The 24201-nt window shown below is 44.0% G+C and overlaps 1 protein-coding gene across 1 annotated transcript; it reads left to right on the top strand.

The window, feature by feature from the left end:
- Window positions 1-8398: 8398 nt before the first annotated feature.
- Window positions 8399-22277, top strand: LOC133486444 (arginine and glutamate-rich protein 1-B). The gene is made up of 4 exons (XM_061791586.1): window positions 8399-8960; window positions 17121-17346; window positions 19857-19940; window positions 20881-22277. Exons 1-4 carry the CDS (start codon window positions 8635-8637, stop codon window positions 21043-21045), a joined length of 801 nt encoding a protein of 266 aa, XP_061647570.1. The 5' UTR covers window positions 8399-8634; the 3' UTR covers window positions 21046-22277.
- The last annotated feature ends 1924 nt before the right edge of the window (window positions 22278-24201 follow it).

Genomic DNA, 24201 nt, shown 5'->3' with positions numbered 1-24201 from the left:
CACTTACGGATGTAGCGCCGAACTGTATTTACTGACATTGGTTTTCTGAAGTGTTTCTGAGCCCATGTGATGATTTCCTTTACACATTGATGTCGGTTTTTGATGCAGTGCCGCCTGAGGGATCGAAGGTCACGGCATTCAATGTTGGTTTTCGGCCTTGCCGCTTACATGCAGTGATTTCTCCAGATTCTCTGAACCTTTTGATGATATTATGGACCGTAGATGATGAAATCCCTAAATTCCTTGCAATGGTACGTTGAGGAACACTGTCCTTAAACTGTTCGACTATTCTCTCACGCACTTGTTCACAAAGAGGTGAACCTCGCCCCATATTTGCTTGTGAATGACTGAGCAATTCAGGGAAGCTCCTTTTCTACCCAATCATGGCACCCACCTGTTCCCAATTAGCCTGTTCACCTGTGGGATGTTCCAAACAGGTGTTTGATGAGCATTCCTCAACTTTCTCAGTCATTTTTGGAACGTGTTGCAGCCATAAAATTCTAAGTTAATGATTATTTGCTAAAAACAATAAAGGTTATCAGTTTGAACATTAAGTATCTTGTCTTTATTGTGTAGTCAATTAAATATAGGTTGAACATGATTTGCAAATCATTGTATTCTGTTTTTATTTTATGTTTAACACAACGTCCCAACTTCATTGGAATCGGGGTTTTGAGTTTAATTAGGAGACCTCTGTTATCTAGGACTCGTATTTCGTAAAATGTAGCAACCTTTAGGTAATGAGACTGATAAAAGGTTTGTTGTGTCGCTTTCTCCTAAATTTTAGAGATATAAAAAGTGACATAATGGCCTTTACAAGACAAAATAGCTTGATTTATAATGCTAAGCATCAAATCACGCTAAACCGGAAGCATACTCTTCGTGCAAGAAAAGACAAGAACTAAAATGAGAAAATGAAATTGAGGAAAAAAATAAACATCTCAGAGAAGACTATGCAATTAATCTGACAGATACGCTTGGAAACCAACTTCAATAGGCAAAACATCAATTAGACATCATCTTATCAAAAAGAACAGAATTAACAGTTAAGATACACTAACTTTGAGTCCAAGAATAAATCAGGCAAACTTCTTGCAAATCAACTTTAGCGCCTCTATTTTTTAGAACACTCAAGGCGATATAATCAAATCATGGTCAAATAAGTAGCCATATGAACACAGCTCAATTAAATTACTACTAAAGTCAGGCAAAAACCCCACTCTCCTCACTAATTATCGGCCCTTATCACTGACTAATATTTGAAGATTATCTCGAAAGCCCTTGCAGCGAGACGTGAAAGGGACACCCATGGCAAACAGGTCGGAGGTGAGGGACCAGACAAAGCACGGCAAAAAGACCCCTATGATGAAAACTATAAATGGATCTAGGTTTCCCTTGCCCGGATGCAGGTCACCGCGGCCCGCCTCTGGAGCCAGGCATGGAGGTGGGGCTCGAAGGCGAGCGCCTGGTGGTCGGGCCTGCACCTATGAGGCCCGGCTGGGCACACCCCGAAAGGGTAACGTGGGCTCAACTGTGGGAGGGGTCATTGGGGTCGGGTGCAGTGTGAGCTGGGCGGTGGCCGAAGGCAGGGACCTTGGCGATCCGATCCTCGGCGACAGAAGCTGGCTCTAGGGATGCGGAATGTCACCTCTCTGGCAGAGAAGGAGCCCGAGCTGGTGTGTGAGGTCGAGAAGTTCCGACTAGATATAGTCGGACTCGCCTCCAGACACAGCGTGGGCTCTGGTACCAGTCCTCTCGAGAGGGGTTGGACTCTCTTCCACTTTGGAGTTGCTCACGGTGACAGGCGTCAAGCAGGTGTGGGTATATTTATTGCCCCCCGGCTCGGCGCCTGTACGTTGGGGTTCACCCCGATGGATGGATGGTGATTAGGGGACGGTTCCTGACTGTTGTTTGTGCCTATGCACCAAACAGCAGTTCAGAGTACCCACCCTTTTTGGAGTCCTTGGAGGGGGTGCTGGAGAGCGCTCCCGCTGGGGACTCCATTGTTCTGCTGGGGTACTTCAATGCTCATGTGGGCAATGACAGTGAGACCTGGAAGGGTGTGATTGGGAGGAACGCCCCCCCCCCCCCCCCCCCCCCGATCAGAACCACAGCGGTGTTCTGTTATTGGACTTCTGTGCTCATCACGGATTGTCCATAACGAACACCATGTTCAAGCATAAGGGTGTCCACACGTGCAGTTCGATGATCGACTTAGTGGTCATGTCATCGGACTTGCGGCCACATGTCTTGGACACTTGGGTGAAGAGAGGGCGGGGCTGTCAACTGATCACCACCTGGTGGTGAGTTGGCTCCGATGGTGGGGGAAGATGCCGGTCCGACGTGGCAGGCCCAAACGTATTGTGAGGGTCTGCTGGGAACGTCTGGCAGAATCCCCTGTCAGAAGGAGTTTCAACTCCCACCTCCAACAGAACTTTGCTCATGTTCCGGGGGAGTCGAGGGAGTGGACCATGTTCTGCGCCTCCATTGTTGAGGCGGCCGACCGGAGCTGTGGCTGTAAAATGGTCGGTGCCTGTCGTGGCGCCAATCCCCGAAACTGTTGGTGGACACCAGGAAGAGTCCAATTGGGCCTTTTTGGCCTGTGGGACTCCTGAGGCAGCTGATGGGTACCGCCTGGCCAGGCGGAATGCAGCTTTGGTGGTTGCTGAAGAAAAAACTCAGGTATGGGAGGAGTTCGGTGAGGCCATGCACAAAGACTTCCGGACGGCTTCGATGAAATTCTGGTCCACCATCCAGTGTCTCAGGAGGGGGAAGCAGTGTACCAGCAACACTGTGTATAGTGGGGATGGGGCGCTGCTGACCTCGACTCGGGACGTTGTGAGCCAGTGGGGTGAATACTTTGAAGACCTCCTCAATTCCACCGACACGCCTTCCCTTGAGGAAGCAGAGTCTGGGTTCTCTGAGGCGGGCTCTCCTATCTCTGGGGTTGAGGTCACCAAGGTGGTTAAAAAGTTCCTCGGTGGCAAGGCTCCGGGGTTAGATGAGATTCACCAAGAGTTCCGAAAGAACTCTTGGTTGACACGCCTCTGCAACATCGCTTGGACATAGGGGACAGTGCCTCTGGATTGGCAGACTGGGGTGGTGGTCCCCCTTTTTAAGGGTGTGTTCCAAACTACAGGGAGATCATACACCTCAGCCTCCCTGGTAAGGTCTTTTCAGGGATGCTGAGAGGAGGGTCCGTCGGGAAGTCGAATCTCAGATTCAAGACGAGCAGTGTGGTTTTCGTCCTGGCCGTGGAACAGTGGACCAGCCAAGGCTGCCTTTTGTCACCGATTCTGTTCATAACTTTTATGGACAGAATTTCAAGGCGCAGCCGAGACATAGAGGGGACCGCTTTGGTGGCCTCAGTATTGCATCTCTGCTTTTTGCAGATGATGTGGTTCTGTTGTCTTCATCAAGCCGTGATCACCAACTCTGACTGGAGCAGTTCGCAGGTGTGTGTGAAGTGGCTGGGATGAGAATCAGCACCTCCAAATCTGACACCATTGTCCTCAGTCGGAAAAGGGTGACGTGCCCTCTCCAGGTCGCGGATGAGATCCTGCACCAAGTGGAGTAGTTCAAGTATCTTGAGGTCTTGTTCACGAGTGAGGGAAGAATGGAACGGGTGATCGACAGGCTGATCTGCAGTGATGCGGACTTTGTATCGTTGTGGAGAGAGGGAAGTCTGGGCGTCCCTGCTAAAGCTACTGCCCCCGCGACCCGACCTCGGATAAGCCGAGGTCCATCCATCCATTTCCATCCGAAAATGGATGGATGGATGGATGGATGGATGGATGGATGGATGGATGGATGGATGGAAGAAGCAGTTTGTTAAAGAGAGAATCCTGGCGAGAATTAAAGGGAAAGTGTGGATATTTGAAAGGAAACTGACGGTTATTTGAATGTACATTCTGGTCACAAACTTCGCTTTTTATGCACAGGCATATTATACATTATGAATATAAGTTAGTATTGATTAAAAACAACATTTGATGCTTCACATACTATTTTTGACGTGCAACGGAGATTATAATTTTGAATCGCGTCAAGACCAATGGCCGACCGATCGGCTGCTCTAGGAAGCAGTTGCCAAACCACGCACACTGCGCCATAGTTCAATCGGGTTCAGCGGCGGCGCTCGGTGTGCGCCAGCCTTCACCACCATAATCCTAACCTTATCTCATCCTAAACTGCCTTAACCCCAACCCTAGTCCTAAACCTAACCATAATAAACATCTTAGGTTTTTTAAATTGTAATTTGGATGGATATCTTGTTAGATCTGCATAGCCTACCCGTCCCACGAAGCAGGAGCCAATCCTGTTGAACCGGGGCGGGTCTTGCCGAGAAAGGGCGTGGGATTTCTAAGAATGTCTGTGAAATGGGACGTTCCCTTTCCGGGTTGTCTCAATTGTAATTTGTTTCGTCTTTTGTAAAAGTGTTTCTGCTTTTGTTAATGTGTTTTCTGAAATGTAAAAGTGTTTCGGTATTTGTTACCGTATTTTCCGGACGATAAGCCGCTACTTTTTTCCCCCGGTCTGAACCCTGCGGCCTATGCAACAATGCAGCTAAAATAATAAATGCTTAAAACATGACCATTTCCCATAAAGCACTAGGGTTTGGGCATGTGCAGATGCCTCCTGCGTGTAGAAGACGACAACGCTAGTTTTTGGCGCACTCAACGCAAAACGCAGAACACGACACGGACGAACGCAAAATAGTTTTTATTTTTCACACCCTCATCATGGAAAGTACAAGAAGAAAAGTTATTTTTAGTTGAAAGCCATCAATCTGTCTATCGTGCTTCAAAAGCGGCACTCCGAGGTGAGTGGGAGGCTTGGATGATCGGCGGCGAGAAATCTTTCACAAAAACTGGCTGCATGCGAAGCTCATCCTTTTCTGGGGTCTGCTTGTGGTTTTTAAAAGCATGGAGCGGTGTGAAAGAATCTACGATCAACGGATGTCGAAAGGCTGCTACGTGAGGAGAACAGCACTTCAGCGGTAACTGTGTCTCAAAATGAAAATGACATTGAGAGCGACACCGACAGAGAGACTGAAATGGTGTGTGTCGGAGATGTTCTAAGGCTCTTCAACTCCGACACTGAAGAAGACGACTTCAGTTGTTTCAGTGAACACGAGGAGGTTGAATAAAAACAATGACTTTTCTGTTATGTTTGCTGTGTTACAGGCACTGTTTGGAAACAATGAAGGTATTTAAATAAACTTTGACAAAATAAATATCAAAATAAATGTAAATATCTAATTTCACAATGTATATTGGTGCGGCTAATATATGTTAAAAAAAATGCTACAAATTTAGTGGCCGTGGCTTGTATTCCGATGCGCTCTATAGTCTGGAAAATACGGTAATTTGTTTTCTGAAATGTAAAAGTGTTTTCGCTTTTATTTGTTTTCTGAAATGCAAAAGTATTTCTGCTTTGTTAATTTGTTTTCTGAAATGTAAAAGTGTTTCTGCTTTGTTAATTTGTTTACTGAACTGTAAAAGTGCTTTGGCTTTTGTTAATTTGTTTTCTGAAATATAAAAGTGTTTCACAATTTGTTATACTGTTTTGCACTTCCAGGCCACCGTAGGTTCAGGTCCTCCCTGGAAGAAAGGAGTCATTTCGTAACCATTGGAAGTTTTCAATCTCATCGAATGGCAATAACATATGGGTTCCTCCAAGGATCACCCCTTCTTTTCAGCCTGTATACACTACCTTTGGGTCAAATTCTTCAGAATCTAAATGTTCACTATCATAGCTATGCAGATGACACACAGTTATATCTCGCAGTGTCTCCAGATGACTACAGTTCAATTGATATTTTGTGTGACTCTCTACAACAAATAAATAACTGGATGAACCAAAACTTCCATCCATCCACTTTCTTTACCGCTTATCCTCACAAGGGTCGCGGGCCTGCTGGAGCCTATCCCAGCTATCTTCGGGCGAGAGGCGGGGTACACCCTGAAGTAGTCGCCATCCAATTGCAATGAACTAAAACTTCTTTCAATTAAAGCACAACAAATAAGAAGTAATTATTTTTGGTAGTAAAGAAAATAGGATTAATGTTAACAAATACCTGGAGTGAATCTCTTTAAAAACCAAAGACCAAGTCGATAACATTGGTGTGCTGGCTGATAGATTCCAATCTTTCAGCATCCATATCAAATTGAAAACATGCTTCTACCACCTGAAGAGCATATCCAGAGTGACGGTTGCATGTTCCAAGCAGATCAGGAGAAGCTAATCCATACTTTTATCTCAAGTAGACTTGACTATTGTAATGGTCTTCTGACATCCCCAAAAGAGCATAAAACAGCTGCAGCTCATTCAGAACCCTGCAGCTCTGGTTCTGACCATAACAAAGAGATCAGAGAACATTACTCCAATTCTAAAGTTTTTACACTGGCTCACAGTCAGCTATAGAATTGACTTTAATGTTTTGTTACTGGGCGGCACCGTGGACGACTGGTTAGCACATCTGCCTCGCAGTTCTGAGGACCTTGGTTCAAATTCGGCCTCGCCTCTCTGCTGTTTGCATGCTTTCCCCGTGCTTATGTGGGTTTTCTCCGGGTACTTGGTTTTCCTCCCACATCCCAAAAGCATGCATGGAAGGTTAATTGAAGACTCTAAATTGTCCGTAGGTGTGAATGTGTTTGTGAATGCTTGTATGTTGTGCCCTGCAATTGGCTGGCGACCAGTTCAGGGTGTAACCCGTCTCTCGGCCGAAGATAGCTGGGATAGGCTCCAGCACGCCCGCGACACTTGTGAGGATAAGCGGTCGAAAATGGATGGATGGATGCTTCTGCTACTGGTCAATAAATCACGAAATGGTTTAGGTCCAATCCATCCATCCATCCATTTTCTGAGCCGCTTCTCCTCACTACGGTCACGGGCATGCTGGAGCCTATCCCAGCTGTCATCGGGCAGGAGGCGGGGTACACCCTGAACTGGTTGCCAGCCAATCGCTGGGCACATACAAACAAACAACCATTCAAACTCACAGTCATGCCTACGGGCAATTTAGAGTCTCCAATTAATGCATGTTTTGGGGATGTGGGAGGAAACCGGAGTGCCCGGAGAAAACCCACACAGGCACAGGGAGAACATGCAAACTCCGCACAGGCGGGGCCGGGGATTGAACCCGGGTCCTCAGAACTGTGAGGCTGACGCTCTAACCAGTCGGTCACCGTGCCGCCGGTTTAGGTCCTAAATACATGAAATAAATGCTTGTGGAATATTAACCCAGTAGGGTTCCGAGATCTACAGAATCAAGTCAAATAGTGGACCAGTTTTCAAAGTAAACATGGTGAAGCAGCATTTACATGCTGCACACAAATTCAGTGGACCAGTCGTCCACCGTGCCGCCCGACTTAATTTCAGTGTGCTTGTATCTGGGATAGGCTCCAGCACGCCCGCGACCCTAGTGAGGAGAAGCGGCTCAGAAAATGGATGGATGGATGGATGGATGTATTGCCTTCTATGAGAACGACGACCTTCCCAACATGGCCGCTACGCAGGCACGTCGATAAACCGTGCTGCTACAGACCGCTGTTATGGATGGGAACGTCGACCTTCCCAACATGTCCGCCAAGTAGGCACATTTGTTAGACATGCTGCTATGCATCCACGTGTTCATTGGTTGAGCAAGAAGAAGAAGGCCGAATCAAAACGGACGCCGCTATGCACGATGGGAATATAGTATTCGTCAAATCGCCATCTTTGCTTGATAAAGCTAGCAAGCTGCAAACAACATCTTTCCGAATGATAATTGTGTTAAATCAGAATTCTTAACCCACACAGGCACAGGGAGAACATGCAAACTCCGCACAGGCGGGGCCGGGGATTGAACCCGGGTCCTCAGAACTGTGAGGCTGACGCTCTAACCAGTCGGTCACCGTGCCGCCAGTTTAGGTCCTAAATACATGAAATAAATGCTTGTGGAATATTAACCCAGTAGGGTTCCGAGATCTACAGAATCAAGTCAAATAGTGGACCAGTTTTCAAAGTAAACATGGTGAAGCAGCATTTACATGCTGCACACAAATTCAGTGGACCAGTCGTCCACCGTGCCGCCCGACTTAATTTCAGTGTGCTTGTATCTGGGATAGGCTCCAGCACGCCCGCGACCCTAGTGAGGAGAAGCGGCTCAGAAAATGGATGGATGGATGGATGGATGTATTGCCTTCTATGAGAACGACGACCTTCCCAACATGGCCGCTACGCAGGCACGTCGATAAACCGTGCTGCTACAGACCGCTGTTATGGATGGGAACGTCGACCTTCCCAACATGTCCGCCAAGTAGGCACATTTGTTAGACATGCTGCTATGCATCCACGTGTTCATTGGTTGAGCAAGAAGAAGAAGGCCGAATCAAAACGGACGCCGCTATGCACGATGGGAATATAGTATTCGTCAAATCGCCATCTTTGCTTGATAAAGCTAGCAAGCTGCAAACAACATCTTTCCGAATGATAATTGTGTTAAATCAGAATTCTTAAAGGAGGCACGCCTGTTAATTTTAAATAATAATACCTTAAAAACGGCGTGTGGTACTCGAGCTTCAGAAACTGCCCACACATAAGCCGTACGTTTTACTAGTCGGGTAGCGCTCGACGAGTAGAGTGGTCAACATGGGCCGCTCTCGAAGCCGAAGCTCATCCCGCTCGAAACACTCCAAAAGCAGCAAGCACAGCAAGAAAAGGAGTCGGTCACGATCCAGAGACAGGGAGAGGTCAAAGAAGCGCTCCAAGTCAAGAGACGCGAAGAGGATCAGGCGCAGAGATTCTCGTTCCCGTTCCCGGTCTGCTGTAACCTCATCTCGCAGGGACAGAGCGCCATCTCCCCCGGAGCGCATCGACATTTTTGGAAGGACATTGAGCAAGCGCAACGCCTTAGACGAGAAGCAGAGGAAGGAGGAGGAGGAAAGGAAAGCTGAAATGGAACGGCAAAGAAAAATGTGAGGATTTCGCACAATACATTCATAAACACTAGTCTGCTCCGTCTGAAGCTAACATGCTAAGTTAGCTTCGTGCTTTTGACAACACTAGCCTTTTGCTTTTAGCACAGGGCTCGACTAGACAAGGCTTCAACGAATCACACTTAGCTGTCAAGTTTAATGCTCATTGCATTGACGTTTTTCCACGTTGCAAATGCAGCGATTCTCAAAATGAACAACCTCAAAAAATACACTACTCTTCAAGTACCACCATTGCGCCCCACACTGAATTACAGTTACTTGGCTTAAGTGGTCATCAAAGAATGGGCAACAGTATTTAACAGATGAGCGACGTTGCCATTAAATATTAGGGAAAACAACTGCTCAAATAATTATTCAGTTCAAATCGATTGCACATTAAAGTTAAACACAAATTGCACCTAAATGTTTGAAAACAATTCGAAAAGATGAATTGCAAAAGTGTTGTGCTTGAAAGTTCATTACAACCCTTCCAACATATTTTGAAATGTTGTTTTTAATAATCTTTGATGTCCTTTTATCGGGTTTGCAGATTAATTTGGGTTGGAAAAAAACAAAATGTTCTTTTTCAAGCTATTCTAATTGGTCTTTGCCACCTGGCATGTGAGACAGCCTGATTTAGCATTACAAACCCCAATTCCAATGGAGTTAGGATGTGTGAAACGTAAATAAAAACAGAGTACGATGATTTGCAAATCCTTTCCAGCCTATATTCAATTGAATGAACTACAAAGAGAAGATATTTAAATGTTCCAACGGATAAACCTTTTGATGATTACCACTCATTTTTTATTTGTTTGCAACACTTCCCAGAAAGTTGGAACGGGGCATGTTTACCGATGTGTTACATCACCTTTCCTTTGTAAGTGCAATTATTTCCCATTCTCACTTGATGTACCACTTGAGTTGAGCCTTATGGGGATTTTCCACGTCATGACACTCACCTATTTCCAATTAACCTGACCACCTGTGGAACATTCCGGACAGGTGTTTTTGAGCATTCCTCAACCTTCCCAGTCCTTTTGTTGCCCCTGTTCCAGCTTTTTTGGAGTGTGTTGCCGGCATCAAATTCAAAATGAGAGAATATTTGCAAAAAAAAACAATGTTCATCAGTTTGAACAATAAATATAGTCTCTTTGCAGCATATTCAATTGAATATACCGTATTTTCAGGACCATAAGGCGCACCGTATTAAAAGGCGCAGTCTCGGGTACGGGGTCTATTTCTGTATTTAACACATAAGGCGCACCGTATTATTGGGCGCAGGCATGATAAAACATACGGTAGCATGCATGCACGCTAAAACAATGTTTTTAAAAAGGCAGCGGGAGCAAAACTGAGTTCGGTTTTACTTTATTGAAGTATTTAACAATGTACTCACGTTTAGTTTTTGATCAATCCTCATCCACAAATCCATCAAAGTCCTCACCTTCTGTATCCAAAATGAACAGCTGAGCAAGTTCTCCATCTAACACGCCGGGTTCCCCCTCGTCATTGTCCGAGTCAGTCTCGTTGCCGTGCGGCTCCTCCAGAAATGATGCCGGCTTTTACGAAAGCTCGAACAACAGTGCAAGCAGACACGTTAGCCTGAGCGTCCTCAATCCATTCACAAATTGTGGCGTAACTCGCCCGGCGCTGCCTCCTAGTCTTAGTAAAGCCGTGTTCACCATCTGTCATCCATGGCTCCTACGCCGCTCGCAACTTCACTTTGAACGCCCTGTTTACACCGATGTCCAGCGGTTGGAGTTCCTTCGTCAAGCCTCCCGGAATGATGGCGAGCCCCGAGTTATTGCCCTCAGTCGCATGGTGACTGTATAGACGCTTCTCCTGGCTGTTCTTTGCTCATTAATCCATTGCTCGAGTTGGTCTTCCAACTCGGGCCACCTCGCCTTGTTTCCACGGAAACTTCATCTTCTTGACTTGGCGAAGCTCGTTTTCCTGCTTCCTCCGCTTGCGAACCATAGATTCGTTGATCTTGAATTCTCTCGCGGCTCCTCGATTCTCATGTTCCTCCGCGTAACTGATAGCTTCCAGTGTAAACTGTGCTTCGTAAGGGTGTCTCTTCGTAGGTGCCATTTTCGGGGGTCCTTAGCCAAACCGATGTTGTCGCTATATACCTACTGGGTGCGTGCCTTTAGCGTCCTCCTTCACGTGCACCCTGTCCCCTTTAACGGTCGCATGCTGTCCTTAGCCACGTCCGCTTTTCCTCTGTATAAGCAGCGTGTCGGCCGGAAACGCTCCCGGCGTGTCAATGCTCCGCTTGACTGACTGACTTATAGATTTTGACTTATAGATTTTGGCCGCATTATAAGGCGCCCCATCCATTTTGGAGAGCATTTAAGACTTTTAAGTGTGCCTTATGGTCGTAAAAATACGGTAGTTTGAAAAGAATTTGCAAATCATTGTATTCTGTTTTTGTTTAAAAAAATTTTTTTTAAACAACACAACATCCGAAGTTCATTAGAATTGGTGTTGTAATGCCCAACATGTAAATGAGCTAATCTCTGATTGCATGGCTCATTTTCCCTAATTTAAATATTGAAAACCGCTTGACTCTGATTGGTCCATATCATAGTGTCTGCTTGCATCACTCAAGAAGCTTGCGGCGGCCAAGCATTCATCAGGATGTCACGTCCTTCGATAATGCTACCTTCAAACTCGTGTCTAGGGCTGTCACTTTTGAATCTTTTTAGAATCGATTATCCTATCAACTATTCTTTTGATTAATGGAATAAAGCCCCCACCCACCTCCCCACAAAATATATTTTTTAATAATAATATATATATATATATTTATTTATATCTAATATTCTTATATACAAAATATAACTCGAGTGACCTTAAAATGCTGTTTTTAAATGATGATTTTGTTTATTAAGGAAAAAAAAAAACTATTCAAAGTTACCTTGCCCTGTGTGGAAAAATTGCCCCCCTTGTTAAATCATGAATTAATTGTGTGTAATCACAATTTCTGGTTAATTTTCACTCATCACACCCAAGCCTGATTACCTCCAGACCTGTTCAATCACAGAATCACTTTTGCCACACAAATCACAGAATCTGTTCTGACAAAGTCAAGAGATCTAAAAAAGCTGCGAACAAAATGACACGATCCAAAGGTGACCAAAAAGAACATAAAAGCTTGTCTTACTTTTGCAAAAAAACATACACAAAATACTTTTCTGAGAATATTATATGGACTGACGAGCTTGTTGGAAGGTGTGCGTCTTGTTACATCTGGCGTAAATGTAGCACAGCATTTCACATACATGCAAATCAGTTGCCTTTTCGGCAAAATTCGCCGTTTTGAACTAAAAAATAGCAGGCTTTACACGAGCAGGATTTTTTGGGGCCGATCAGCGAGTTTAAAAAAACAATAACTGATCACCGATGGGAGCAATAAGTCGATTTAAATGACTTGTTCATTTACTGTATGTAGTTAATTGCTCAAAAAAATTATATTTACACTAAATGTATCTTTATGTCAGGGAGGCATAGTGACAGACAGAACAAATGAATGGTCTTCTATTAAATGAGAGGAAGTACATAGAGTAATTAATGTATCTACTTTTTGTGACATTTTTTGTTTGTTGGTGTGCCGTGAGATTTTTCATAAAGGTAGGAAATCACTGCGCTAGTCAGGTCATGTATTCTAATCAGTCAGGTCTAACCAATATTACAACATGACAGAAATAATGGGTTCTGACTTACTGTAATTAAATTACTTTGTTGTAATTAAATTAATTCAAACACGCCAAAACCTTAGAGCATGGTTTGACAGAACGTCGGCATGTTCACTTACAACCGTTAGTGCTAGCACTAGCTTGCTAGGCTACATAACGTACTGTTGCCTGCTTGTGTGCCGTATCGTTTTAAAAGTATGTGAACATGCCTCAAGCAAGCCTAAAACGAACGTCCACTCCTGAGCACCGGTGAACACCAACACTCATTTTTCCCCATTTTGTTCTTATAAAACACATGGCGGGATCCATTATTATTGTTGTCGCCATGGTAACACGTGTATCTGGTCGCGTTTGAGTTGACAAGATAAAGCCCAGTGATCGTAAAAGATCGGATATTGCAGTGATGTGACCAAATTTGTCTTGCAGTCTGATCCAGGCATTACATGTTGTCTGTCCCAGATGTGTTGTCTGTCCCACACCGCCAACATGATTTTTTTAAATAACTTTATTGCTGGTCAGATATTTACAGCACTACGTCAAAAGACACGGGATAAGGCTAAAAATAAACTAGCTTTTGGATGAAAATATACTGTAGATGATGGCGGCGCGGAGTAAATGTGTGTGTGTGCCTTTGGTTTTTTGGCGGATTATGACATTAAAGCCGATTCGCCGATCAGCATAACATGCTAATCATCGGCTGATCAGATCGGTGTAAAGTCTACAAAATAGGCCATTTACATGAATCGTATAGATCCGATGAGTTTTTCCTGGGGGGTTGGTTCGCTGTCGCTATAGGCTGTTTTGTACTCCCTGAACACTAGCAGCTAGATCCATTCCACACAATTGTCACAATTGCAGAATTGTCCAAAAAAAAAATAATAATACAATTTTGTACCAGCATTACCAGATAACTAGAAACCCTTTACTGCTCAGTGACTGTTTTTGTCAATATCTTTGTCTCAAAAGTGTTCTCTGTCAGTTGACTTTCTGTTGTCGTACGAGAGCGGCTCCAACTACCGGAGACAAATTCCTTGTTTTTTGGACATACTTGGCAAATAAAGATGATTCTGATTCTGACATCCACCATTCATGTGGTTGTGAATATTACTCTGCAGCGGACTAATATGGCGCTCATCGGCCTGAGGTTCCGCCTGTGCGCTCAGGACCTGCTTTGGATAAGTCACAGGAGTTGACCACACCAGAAAGAACACTTCCGCCACTTATGCTGTTAAGAAGTGACGGTACTTTTACTCCGTTACAATGATCTAAAGGTCACTCGGGTTATCAATTATTGCTTATTCAACAACTATTTTTGTGCGCGAGACTACGACGTCGACTTCCGCATTGGGCGCTGTTTGTGGCAATCTAGTGCTAGTGACGTTTATGTCTCGTTCACCAATCTAACGACAAAAGGTCACATGACCTCACGTCTTTTGGGCTTCCTGGGCATGGCTATTAACATTAGATAAACCAGCCCGGCTGATCATCGTGCCTAAATGGCCACCATTTTGGTCGTCGTTACCTTGAAGTCAACTGCGCGCTACTCTTGTTTACATTGAGACGAACAAAAACAACAGCTTTCATGTATTGTCGTATTTGTCTGGCACTGTCTGCCCAAACGTGGATATTTCAGCTCACTTATATTGCGAAAACACCGTGCAATAAATAGCAATTTATTTATTTATTTATTTTTTAAAATAAATGTTGTGCTATTTACTCAATACTTCAGTAATTGAGTAATACCTGAGTAATTATTTCACTGAGGACTCCTTTTTACTTTTACTTGAGTCACATTATTGTCAAGTAATAGTACTCTTAATTGAGTACAATGTTTAGCAACTCTACCGACCTCTGGAGCGGACATCCTCTATTACGACTCTTACGTTTCAGCAACATTTTTGCGCATCAGATCAGCCAGTGTCGTATTTGTTGCACTGGTCTTTTGTATTTTCGCGTTGAGGTGATGCAGGTCGTGGCCCTGGTTGCGGTCCCAGCGGAACCACGAAGCACACGTAACATCGGCGACAAGAGCTGATCCGCTAGTACATCTTGTATTAATTAGGAAACGTTCCTACAATTAACTAATTAGTGATTAGTTAGGATGTTAATGTTAAATGTATTAACCAACGGAGCGATGTTAGGGATTATTTCACAACACAGAATGAAGTAACTTCAAATTCAGAAATGGCCATTAAAAACAGAAAAATATACTTAATATTTTCCTGGAGGTTGCATTTGGTGTTAGCCTTTGAAGTTGGTAATAGTGAAACACACTGATTTTAGTCAATTCTTTTCCCGAATGCGAGTGCTTGAAGAGGAGGATGCTTTTCATGTGGCACAGCTTGAAGCAGGTATCAGGTGGAGATGGGCCTGGTTCAAGTTGGAGGCTAGAACAAAAAGGCAAAGAAATGAGCCAAAATTAATTTTAATCTTAAATTTGTTCAACATGCACTTGAGCGGTCTAAATAAATGTTTTTCTGCGTGAAGAAAATTTGTTGATTTTGCCTTTTTGTATTCTTCAAAGTCTTCCAGATTGCTTAATTTATGTTAAAATAAAAAAAAATTATCTTCGGGGGCCTGGGCCCTGTCGTGGCGGCAATCCCCGAACCCGTTGGTGGACACCAGCGGTGAGGGATGCTGTAAAGCTGAAGAAGGAGTCCTATCGAGCCTTTTTGGCCTGTGGGACTCCTGAGGCAGCTGATGGGTACCGGCTGGCCAAGTGGAATGCAGCGTTGGTTTGCCCAGAGGCTCTGGATGTTGTGGGGCTGTCCTGGTTGAGACGCCTCTGCAACATCGCGTGGATATCGGGGACAGTGCCTTTGGATTGGTGCTCCCTGTTTTTAAGAAGGGGGACTGGAGTGTGTGTTCCAACTCCAGGGGAATCACAATCCTCAGCCTCCCTGCTAAGGTCTATTCAGGGGTGCTGGAGTGGAGGGTCTGTCGGGAAGTTGATGTTGGTCTCCCACTTCAGGTCGTGAGAGACTGTAATTCCCAGGAACTTGAAGGTCTCGACGGTTGCCACAGGGCAGTTGGACAGCGTGAGGGGCAGCTGTGGTGAAGGATGTATCCTGAAGTCCACGATCCTCTCTACAGTCTTGAGCGTAGTCCACGAACAGGATCCTCGCGTTGGTAGTTCATATTGACATTGAGATACACCAAGTGCCTCGAGCTTTGAGGAGCTGATCCGGTTTCTTCTCCCTGTCTGGGTATGGTCTTTTCTGTTTTGGGGAAGATTCTCCCAGAAGGGATTGAATTTGCTGCTATGCATTCATTTTATGAGCAGCAATTCGGCAACACTTCCATCAACTGGCACCTTGGTTGGTTAATGTTTTATTTCAAAATTTGTACTGTCAATAAAATGTATTTCCTTCCCATTCTTTCTGCTCTCACTCGTTCCGTTATCAGTGCATTAGGGCCTCTTTATACTCCAGCGGCCGACAACGCCCGCATTGCATCACGTGACCGACGAATTGCCCCGCGTGCATGTGACACGCGTCTTTTCAAGCAACCAATCACTGCAGCGCCCCCAATCCCTCACAAAAAAGCTATTTACCGGTAGGTTATTGAAATCTTGACTTTTCAAAACCGTGGTATAACTTCAACATGATAATCGGCCCGTACCTATTTTATACTACTGTATATTAATGTAGGTAAAGGATGAGTGCAGGAGAAGCTTGGTCATAATGCTTTTGTTTTCTTCAGATTATTATTATTATAATTGTTTTTTATTTATTTATTTTTAAACACACACAACACTCCCTCCCAATCTGTTTAGCCATGTGTAAAAAAAAAAAAAAAAAAAAAAGTGGCAGCTTCAACGTCACTATAAGCACTGAAACATATACAGCATCATTGACTGTTGACAAACAGGATACAGTATGTTCTAACTGGGCATTGTAGAGTTACAGTATGTATTACATATACACACAGTCCCCTCCAAAAGTATTGGAATGGCAAGGTCAATTCCTTTGTTTTTGTTGTATACTGAAGACATTTGGGTTTCAGACCTTTTATTTCATGGTATTTACATCTAGATGTGTTCAATAACTCAGGACAGAGTACCTTTTGTTTGAAGCCATCCACTTTTCAAGTGAGCAAAGGTATTGGAACAGACATGATTAAACACATTTAAAGTTAATAACATTTAATATTTGGTAGCATAACCCTTACTTGCAATAACTGCATCAAGCCAGACCAAGATTAACCTTTACCAAAGTGATGAAAAGGCCAAAGTGTGGACAAAGAAAGGATCTGCTTATGATCCAAAACACACAAGTAATTTCAGCAAGTGTTGGCGATCATATGCTAATTTACTGCGGATATTGACTATTTTTGGTGTTGAATGGGAAACATTTTGGTGATAGTTACTGTGCATCCCTAGTTATTTCTATTTAGGTGATTTCATATAGGAAAAATTGCATCATTTTCTCTAACCAGTGCTGCTTCTCTTCTCAACTAGTCGCCAGCAGGAGATTGAGGAAAAGCTTATTGAAGAGGAGACGGCGCGGCGAGTGGAGGAGCTGGTGGCCAAGCGGGTGGAAGAGGAGCTGGAGAAACGTAAGGACGAGATTGAGAGGGAGGTGTTGCGTCGCGTTGAGGAGGCAAAGCGCATCATGGAGCGGCAGCTGCTGGAGGAGCTGGAAAGACAGCGACATGCCGAATTGGCAGCACAAAAAGCCAGAGAGGTAACGCTCGGTCGTTTGGAACGTAGCCCCTCCTTTCTCTCCTTACTACCCCAACCATTTAAACTCCAGTCACCCTCTACAAATGAGACTCGGTGGAGGTGTATTTGGAGGGCCCCTCCTCCGGTGTCCCCTTCTGAATATCTTACCCATGTTACACCATTCACTGCCAATGGGACTGCTGAGCCCTGTTTCCAACAAGCTGCACATTATGGGTCAGTTTGGTAATTTGCTCCAAAGTTGTGGAAGGGTTTCTACTGATCAATTTCTTGGCACCCTGCTGCTGGGGTACAAAATTCAGCACTACTACTTTTGATGGTGGATATCAATTAACCATCCCAATCATCAGAGACAGTGCCAATAAAAAGTTTTCTTCTTGTTGCACTGATCATTCTTTGTGTAGAATGTATTGGCGGGTCACACTGCTTTTGAAAGCATGCTGTTTTGCTATCATAGCTATCACCATCCTATGGCGACACAGTGGAATTGCAAACCTAATTTGGGTTTCTGTTCTGAACCACACTGGCAAGCTGAGCTGCTTGTTGGAAGCATGACTTTGCAACACCGTTGACGTGGCATCCTTCAGGGATCACTTTAATACTAATCGCAACATACAAGCTCAATTGTGATCGTATAATCATATTGTTTTTGCAACATTCATATCATATTGGATAAGCAACACTCAAAGGACCCCAGTCGAATGTCATTACATCTTTCCTCCAAAATAGACAGTATATTAAATGTGGTGAAGGTATCACTGTCGCCAGAGAAATGTAGTCAATTACATACTTACTAAATTCCCTCTTTAATCAGTCAAACATAAATAAGAAATAATTGTGCATATCATTAACAGCTCATCAGTTTGATGTTGATGGTAAGAATTCTACAGTGGCGTGACTTGGAAAAACATACGGATTGCCATCCTTTTATCAGTTAATGAAGAGCTTCAGATTAGGTACAACAATAATGTGTTACAAAGAAATTGTAATTGCATTTGGAAATGCCCATGATTAGAAAGTAGACACACGCAACCATGAAATGAATTTCATGATATAGATCTTCATATTACTGTATGTTAAAGGCAGGGAGTTGTGTGTATGCTCTGTCCAACCACCACGTGCATTATTACAGCGTTTAAATTTTGCAGACATTGATATGAACCTAATGACGGCTTCTTGCACAGGGAGGAGAGTGGTCGGCTACATCTAGGGTGAGAGCTGTAGGCAGTACACCTTCTTCGCTATTTGGACTAATTCAGTAGCATACTTTTATACGGACACACATCGATCTAAAACAAGGTCAGCCTGAGTGTTCACACTGCAGGAATTATTGGTCCAGATTTCCCATCACTGTACTCACACATGTATTCTTGTGTAATTATTATGTTTTCCAACAGAACATTTGTTCTGTCCAGGTTTTCTTAATGACCTTGATTTAATTCAGGCCTTTTAAAAATTTGTTTTCTTCTATTTGATACTGCTAAATTTGTTTCCTGTCTGATAGTTAACTCTTAGTTTTTACGTTTGCTTGTTTAACGCACATTAATTATTATTATTTTTTCCTTCTAAGAACAGAAATGTACTGTTTTACTCATGACTTGCTTCTTCTATAGGGCTGTTTGTAAAAAATTGATATTGTTATTTGTAACCACCTTCCTAACTAGCACTTGACCTGAGCTGGCCTGCAGCCTTTCAGCTCAGCTGTGACTTGTGTCCTGTTCTGTAAGTGTTACCGTGGTCCGGTCCCTCTCGAACACACACGAACACCACGTTGTGCTGTACTCTCCTTCACTCTGCTATCATCTGGGGCTGTGCCACTGCACAGAAATGGAAAAAAACCAATACTTGAATGCGAGCAGTGGCTGCAGGCTCAGCAGTGCAGAAATCAGTTTTAAAGAGGAGTACCGCGGGTGCCGTCTGGCAGAGTCCCCCCCCATACCTACCTACACAGGAGCGTTTCTCTGTCTGCAGGGGCCACAGAGTCCGGACAAGACAGTAAATATGCAACTGTTTTATGCGGAAAGCTTTCACCAGTTGTGTAGGTACACAGGCAAGGAACATACGTAGGTATACATGCATTGGTGAGCCAAAACTATTCCATTTTATTCCTATATTTTTCTTGCTTAGGACATATACTGTATATTCTTCTAGATTGTCTGTCATTGATACTTGTTCTCTGAGTTTGATGAGTGGGTTCCCACTGGATTCTTTTTAAATTGCTAATTATTTCACAATAATACAGAAACACTGGTGTGGCTAAACTTTAAATGTTTCCAACATTAACAACAGCTGTAGCGGGAGGGGAAAGGGTTGCCTTTGTGACCCCACTCTAAATTTAGAACAATTTGGGGTGGCTGCAAAGAGAGAGCCACGCTGTGGTCATGTGCAAGAGACTTAAAAAGCTTCTCTGTGGTGTAATAAGTGTGCATGTATGTGTGGCTTATGCAAGTGTACAAAGTGCGGTGCGGTAGTCGCCTGTTTGTGCGCTAACATGGCATCGTGTCACCCATCTAGGAGGAAGAAAAATCGAAGCGGGAGGAGCTTGAAAAAATCTTGGAGGAGAATAACCGTAAGATTGCGGAGGCCCAAGCAAAGCTGGTATGCTATAATTTTTTTCTTAAATTTTTTCCTGTTTTGTTTAGGAGTGGGCCAGTTTATGAAAAAAGTCCAAATCGTTTGGTTCGCCGGTGTCCTGTTCGGTTCATAGGCGCACGCAACGCTTTTTGTCATTTACGAATGTGGCGAAGTGCTCTACAATAGCGCTAATGCTAGACAAGGTGGCGGCGCGTATGGTTGCAGCGGCGCATTCTTGTAAATCCCACACGAGTTTTAGGCAGGACCCTTCCAGCGATGCAGTAGCCAATCATATTTCAGCGGGGCACGTCCTGCCTAGTACTCAAGTGGGATTCATGATGAATCGTAACTCTTCCTCGTATCTCTCCAAACGCAAGATCTGTGCATACAACGGACGACTTTACTAATTGGTTAGCATTCGCGATTAGCATTAACGCGCTAGGGATTACCATTTAAGGTATAAAAAATAAAAAGGGGGGGGGGGGAAGACGCTCCCCCTCCCCCCCCTTCCCCACAGACCTAAACAACAGTAATGGTAATTAATAATAATGCTGTGAACATACTTTCCTTTTTAACATAACTATACAAGACCCAATTGATTCCTATGAGTCGACATGTACCAAACTGTAACCGAAAACCACGACCGCAAAACCAAGATAGGAACTGAACCGTGGCTTTTAATCGTCTTGTTATTGTTACAATATTCACTTAGTGCCTTGTGCATGAACCAATCAGTGCGGTTTCAATAACATCCGTGCTGGTTATCAAAAATCGAGTGGCATTGCTCCCCATGTTATTGTCAGTTCAACATCCACGCGACTAATATCGTTAATTTACTGAAATGCAACTCGAGTTTTGATACTTTCCCACATCCCAATATATGCGATATTTCAGTTAGTTTTGTGTGTTCTGTGCTCGTGTGTCCAAATGGTGTCCAACTTGTTGACTGCGTTATTTTTGTCAGGCTGAAGATCAGTTGCGCATTGTGGAGGAACAGAGAAAAATTCACGAGGAGCGCATGAAACTGGAGCAGGACCGACAGAAGCAGCAGAAGGAGGAGCAGAAAATCATCCTTGGCAAGGGCAAGTCCAGACCGAAGCTCTCCTTTTCCCTCAAGGCCACAGAATGAAGGAGTTGGTCCCCTTCATCCCCATCCAGCTCTGCTCCTCATCAACCCCAGTCCTCCTATGCCAGCTGCTCGCTTCATTTTGGAAGTGCTGAACGAAGGAAAAAGTGGTGCAACCTCGTGTTTAAACTTGCAACCCATCGGAAGGTGCAAATCTTCGCTCCTGGCACGAAAGAGCAGCCAAACCTAGATGGACCTGACTACTCACTCCATTCTTTTCTTTCCCGCTACACAAAAAAACTCAAGTTTTGTGCTTTTGTCATTTTTATTTCAGTTTTTTTTTTTTTTTTTTTAGGGATTGTGAACTTTTGATGTAGAATGCTATAACATGACCCCTACCCTATAAGTCTTAACTCGGTGTCATGAGTAACTGCACACTCGTGCTCCTCTCCCGTATACATAGACAAATAGGGTGCAATGTGACTCCCTGATGAAGAGGAATACTTGTGACTTCTAGTATAGATTACTGTCAAGTGTCACGTGCAGCTTGGGAGTTGACCTTTGGTTTTCTGTGCTTTGTTTTTTTTTTGTTTATTTTATTTTTTTTAAACATTTGTTTTAACTACTTTGGCAACAAATCACAGCAAAGCCTTGAAAAGCATAATTTCTTTCTCTACAGTCCCTATTTCGTCTCCCCGTATACATTTGGCTTATTTGGTCTGGCTAGTTCACGCTGGTCTTGCTACTTTGTTTTGTCGTACATGACTGGATCCTGGTTTGAGAGGAAATCTGAAGCTCATTTGGGATTCATTCAGTACCGCTAAAATGAAGCCTTCCTCCCAAGCTGTCCGTGACCGAGCCTGTTCCCCCTCCTCCCCCCCCCTCATACATGTGTGATCAGTGGAGAATGAACTCTTCTTTATGATGTAACTTTGTGAATCCTTGATGTGATGCGCTGCCTCCCCCTCAATATTTAACATTGTTTTAAAAATGATCCACTAATGTGGAAATGTCAAACTGTACATCATTTTTGTTCTTTAGCCCTGTTATTGTCAATTAACTTGGCAAGTTGCATCCCTTGGTAAGTCTGGAAGGGCAAAGGATGGCCAAATTCAGGTAAGATATTGATTGAGGTCAGCGAGGTGTGTGTGTGTGTCTGTCTGTCTGTGTGTGTGTGAGAGACGAGCTGACCTGAGGTGGGTATACTGATTTATGTGGGTTTCATGTTTTTTTGTTTTTTTCCCCCCCCCTCCCCAGTTGTCACAAGAATTGACCAATAAACCTGTTGAGACGTCTTTTTTTATTTTTTTTTTAACCTTATTCAGTTGGTGCATCATACATGAGCCATTCCGTGATATTACTGCACAGGTTATTGTCAGTTCAGCATCCACACGACTGTCGGTTTACTGAAATGCAAGAAGTCTTAGTGGCTGAATTTTAAAATCGTTTTTTTTTTTTTTTACATTCCGTATTAGATTGCTATGTATTGTTGGTTGGCTATTTCACACATCTATTTGAATCAAGAGTGCCCTATGGTTCAGGTTTAGAGGAACCTTTGGTGTATTGCTTGGAAATGAAGATGCCGCTTATGTTATTTGAGCAGGGCCACACTGTAGTCACAACCACTTTTTTTTTTTTTTGTGTTCTTTTTAATTAAAAGCCTGCGGTTCTGTTTGTGTTGATTTCCAAGTGAGAAGTTGACATCGGGCTCCTAAATGATCTCCGCGGTGTTACATCAACTTGATTATCGGCTGGGCAAACAAAAAAGGCAATCCACAGCGGCTGCCTTTTAACGGCCCCTGATCGAATTAAGCTGTTTCCAAAAAAGTGCCAGATGTTCACACGTTGGCAGGGCCGAGCTGCGGCCTAATGGACGACCGTCAACAAAGTTTGTCTGGGGAAGTGGAGGTCAGCTAATTGGCCAACATTTTGGTGTGCGCGCGAAGCTGTAAAGAGCCTTACTGTTGAGTCACATCACGTTTCAACTTCACGGGGGAGGGGGTGAAAGTATCTTACTTTTTAAATAGAGTCAATCAAAGTAGTACATGGCAATATCATTTTGTTGGCTACTACTTTCCAAAAGTGGAAAGAAAATCACTTAATAAGTTGCAAATGTGTTAAACTGGCCTAATGCCCTACTTTTTCATGAAAATAAATGTGATTGAACATTTGAATCACGTGCAACTGAAATTGAAGAGCTGATTTTTTTTTTCTCGTGAAGTTTCATGCTGAATTTTTATTTTTTTTTTAAAATAATGACTGTGCAGCATTTCCGCTAGTGGGCGCTGTTGCCTTTTGGGAAAAACTCGAGCCGCCTTCGATTGCGCCCACGGGACGCGCACGCCGCGCGGTCCCCAACTCACGAGTTCGCTCATTGTGAAGCCGCGAGCGACTCAAACGTTTTTTGAGAAAACAAAACAAAAAACAAAAATGTTTTTAGGTAAATGTACAAACGTGGAAAGTCCAGATTTCTCCATGACGTCACTTGGGTGGGTATAATTGCCCTGTAAACGTGTGACTTGTTGTGTAACATATGTTGTACATATGTTAATGTTGAAAATGATTTGAGTTCGTGAGTAAAATCGCCCCGCCTCCTCTCTCTCCCTTTCTCTCCCCCCCCCACAGGCGCAGAACTCACCCAAGCAGTCGCCCCGCTTGATTGGCAGACTCGCGCCGGCTGCCCCGCCCGGGGACCAATGAGCAGCGCTTGTGGGCGGGGTCTGTCTTCACCCGACCCCACCTAATATATCCAGTGGCGGACGCGTCTCGCAGTTCTACTTTCTCTCCAGGTTCGGGAGCTGAGCTGCAGACGCTTTGATACGGATGCAGCTCTTTTTTTTTTTGTGGACCTCTATTATGACAACTTTTGATCATTTCCCGCCCATTTGTTAGGGTTCATTTCGTCCTTTTCATTTTTTTCCCCCCCTGCTGCTGCTGCTGCTAGCCCCATTTTTAAAATTCTTTTTGTTATTGTTGTCGCTTATCACCACCAGCGCCATCTGAAAGGGGGAACTATCATTCCATTCCACCGCTCGTCTGCCGCTGCTTTGGATTTGATGCCAATTGTTGGACTCAGAACAAAAGGGGATTTATATTTTTGATTTATTTTTTTATTTTTGTGTGTGTGTCCACGCCGAGGAATGTACAGCGACGGCTGTAAGTTGTGCGCTCTGAGCGGGGGAGAATATTGACGCAGCGCCCGTGAGTTCAATTGGACGC

This window comes from Phyllopteryx taeniolatus, chromosome 12, assembly GCF_024500385.1.
Source record: "Phyllopteryx taeniolatus isolate TA_2022b chromosome 12, UOR_Ptae_1.2, whole genome shotgun sequence".
Lineage (NCBI taxonomy): Eukaryota > Metazoa > Chordata > Actinopteri > Syngnathiformes > Syngnathidae > Phyllopteryx > Phyllopteryx taeniolatus.
Note: the sequence above shows the minus strand (reverse complement) of the source record. Positions and strands in the feature narration are given on the sequence as shown.

What these genes read in the sequence shown, in the direction of transcription:
- LOC133486444 (XM_061791586.1), top strand. Translation starts at nt 8,635, where the DNA reads ATGGGCCGCTCTCGAAGCCGAAGCTCATCCCGCTCGAAACACTCCAAA. An exon ending in ATGGAACGGCAAAGAAAAAT is followed by an intron (nt 8,961 to 17,120) that starts GTGAGGATTTCG and finishes CTTCTCAACTAG; the next exon opens with TCGCCAGCAGGAGATTGAGG. An exon ending in CGGAGGCCCAAGCAAAGCTG is followed by an intron (nt 19,941 to 20,880) that starts GTATGCTATAAT and finishes TATTTTTGTCAG; the next exon opens with GCTGAAGATCAGTTGCGCAT.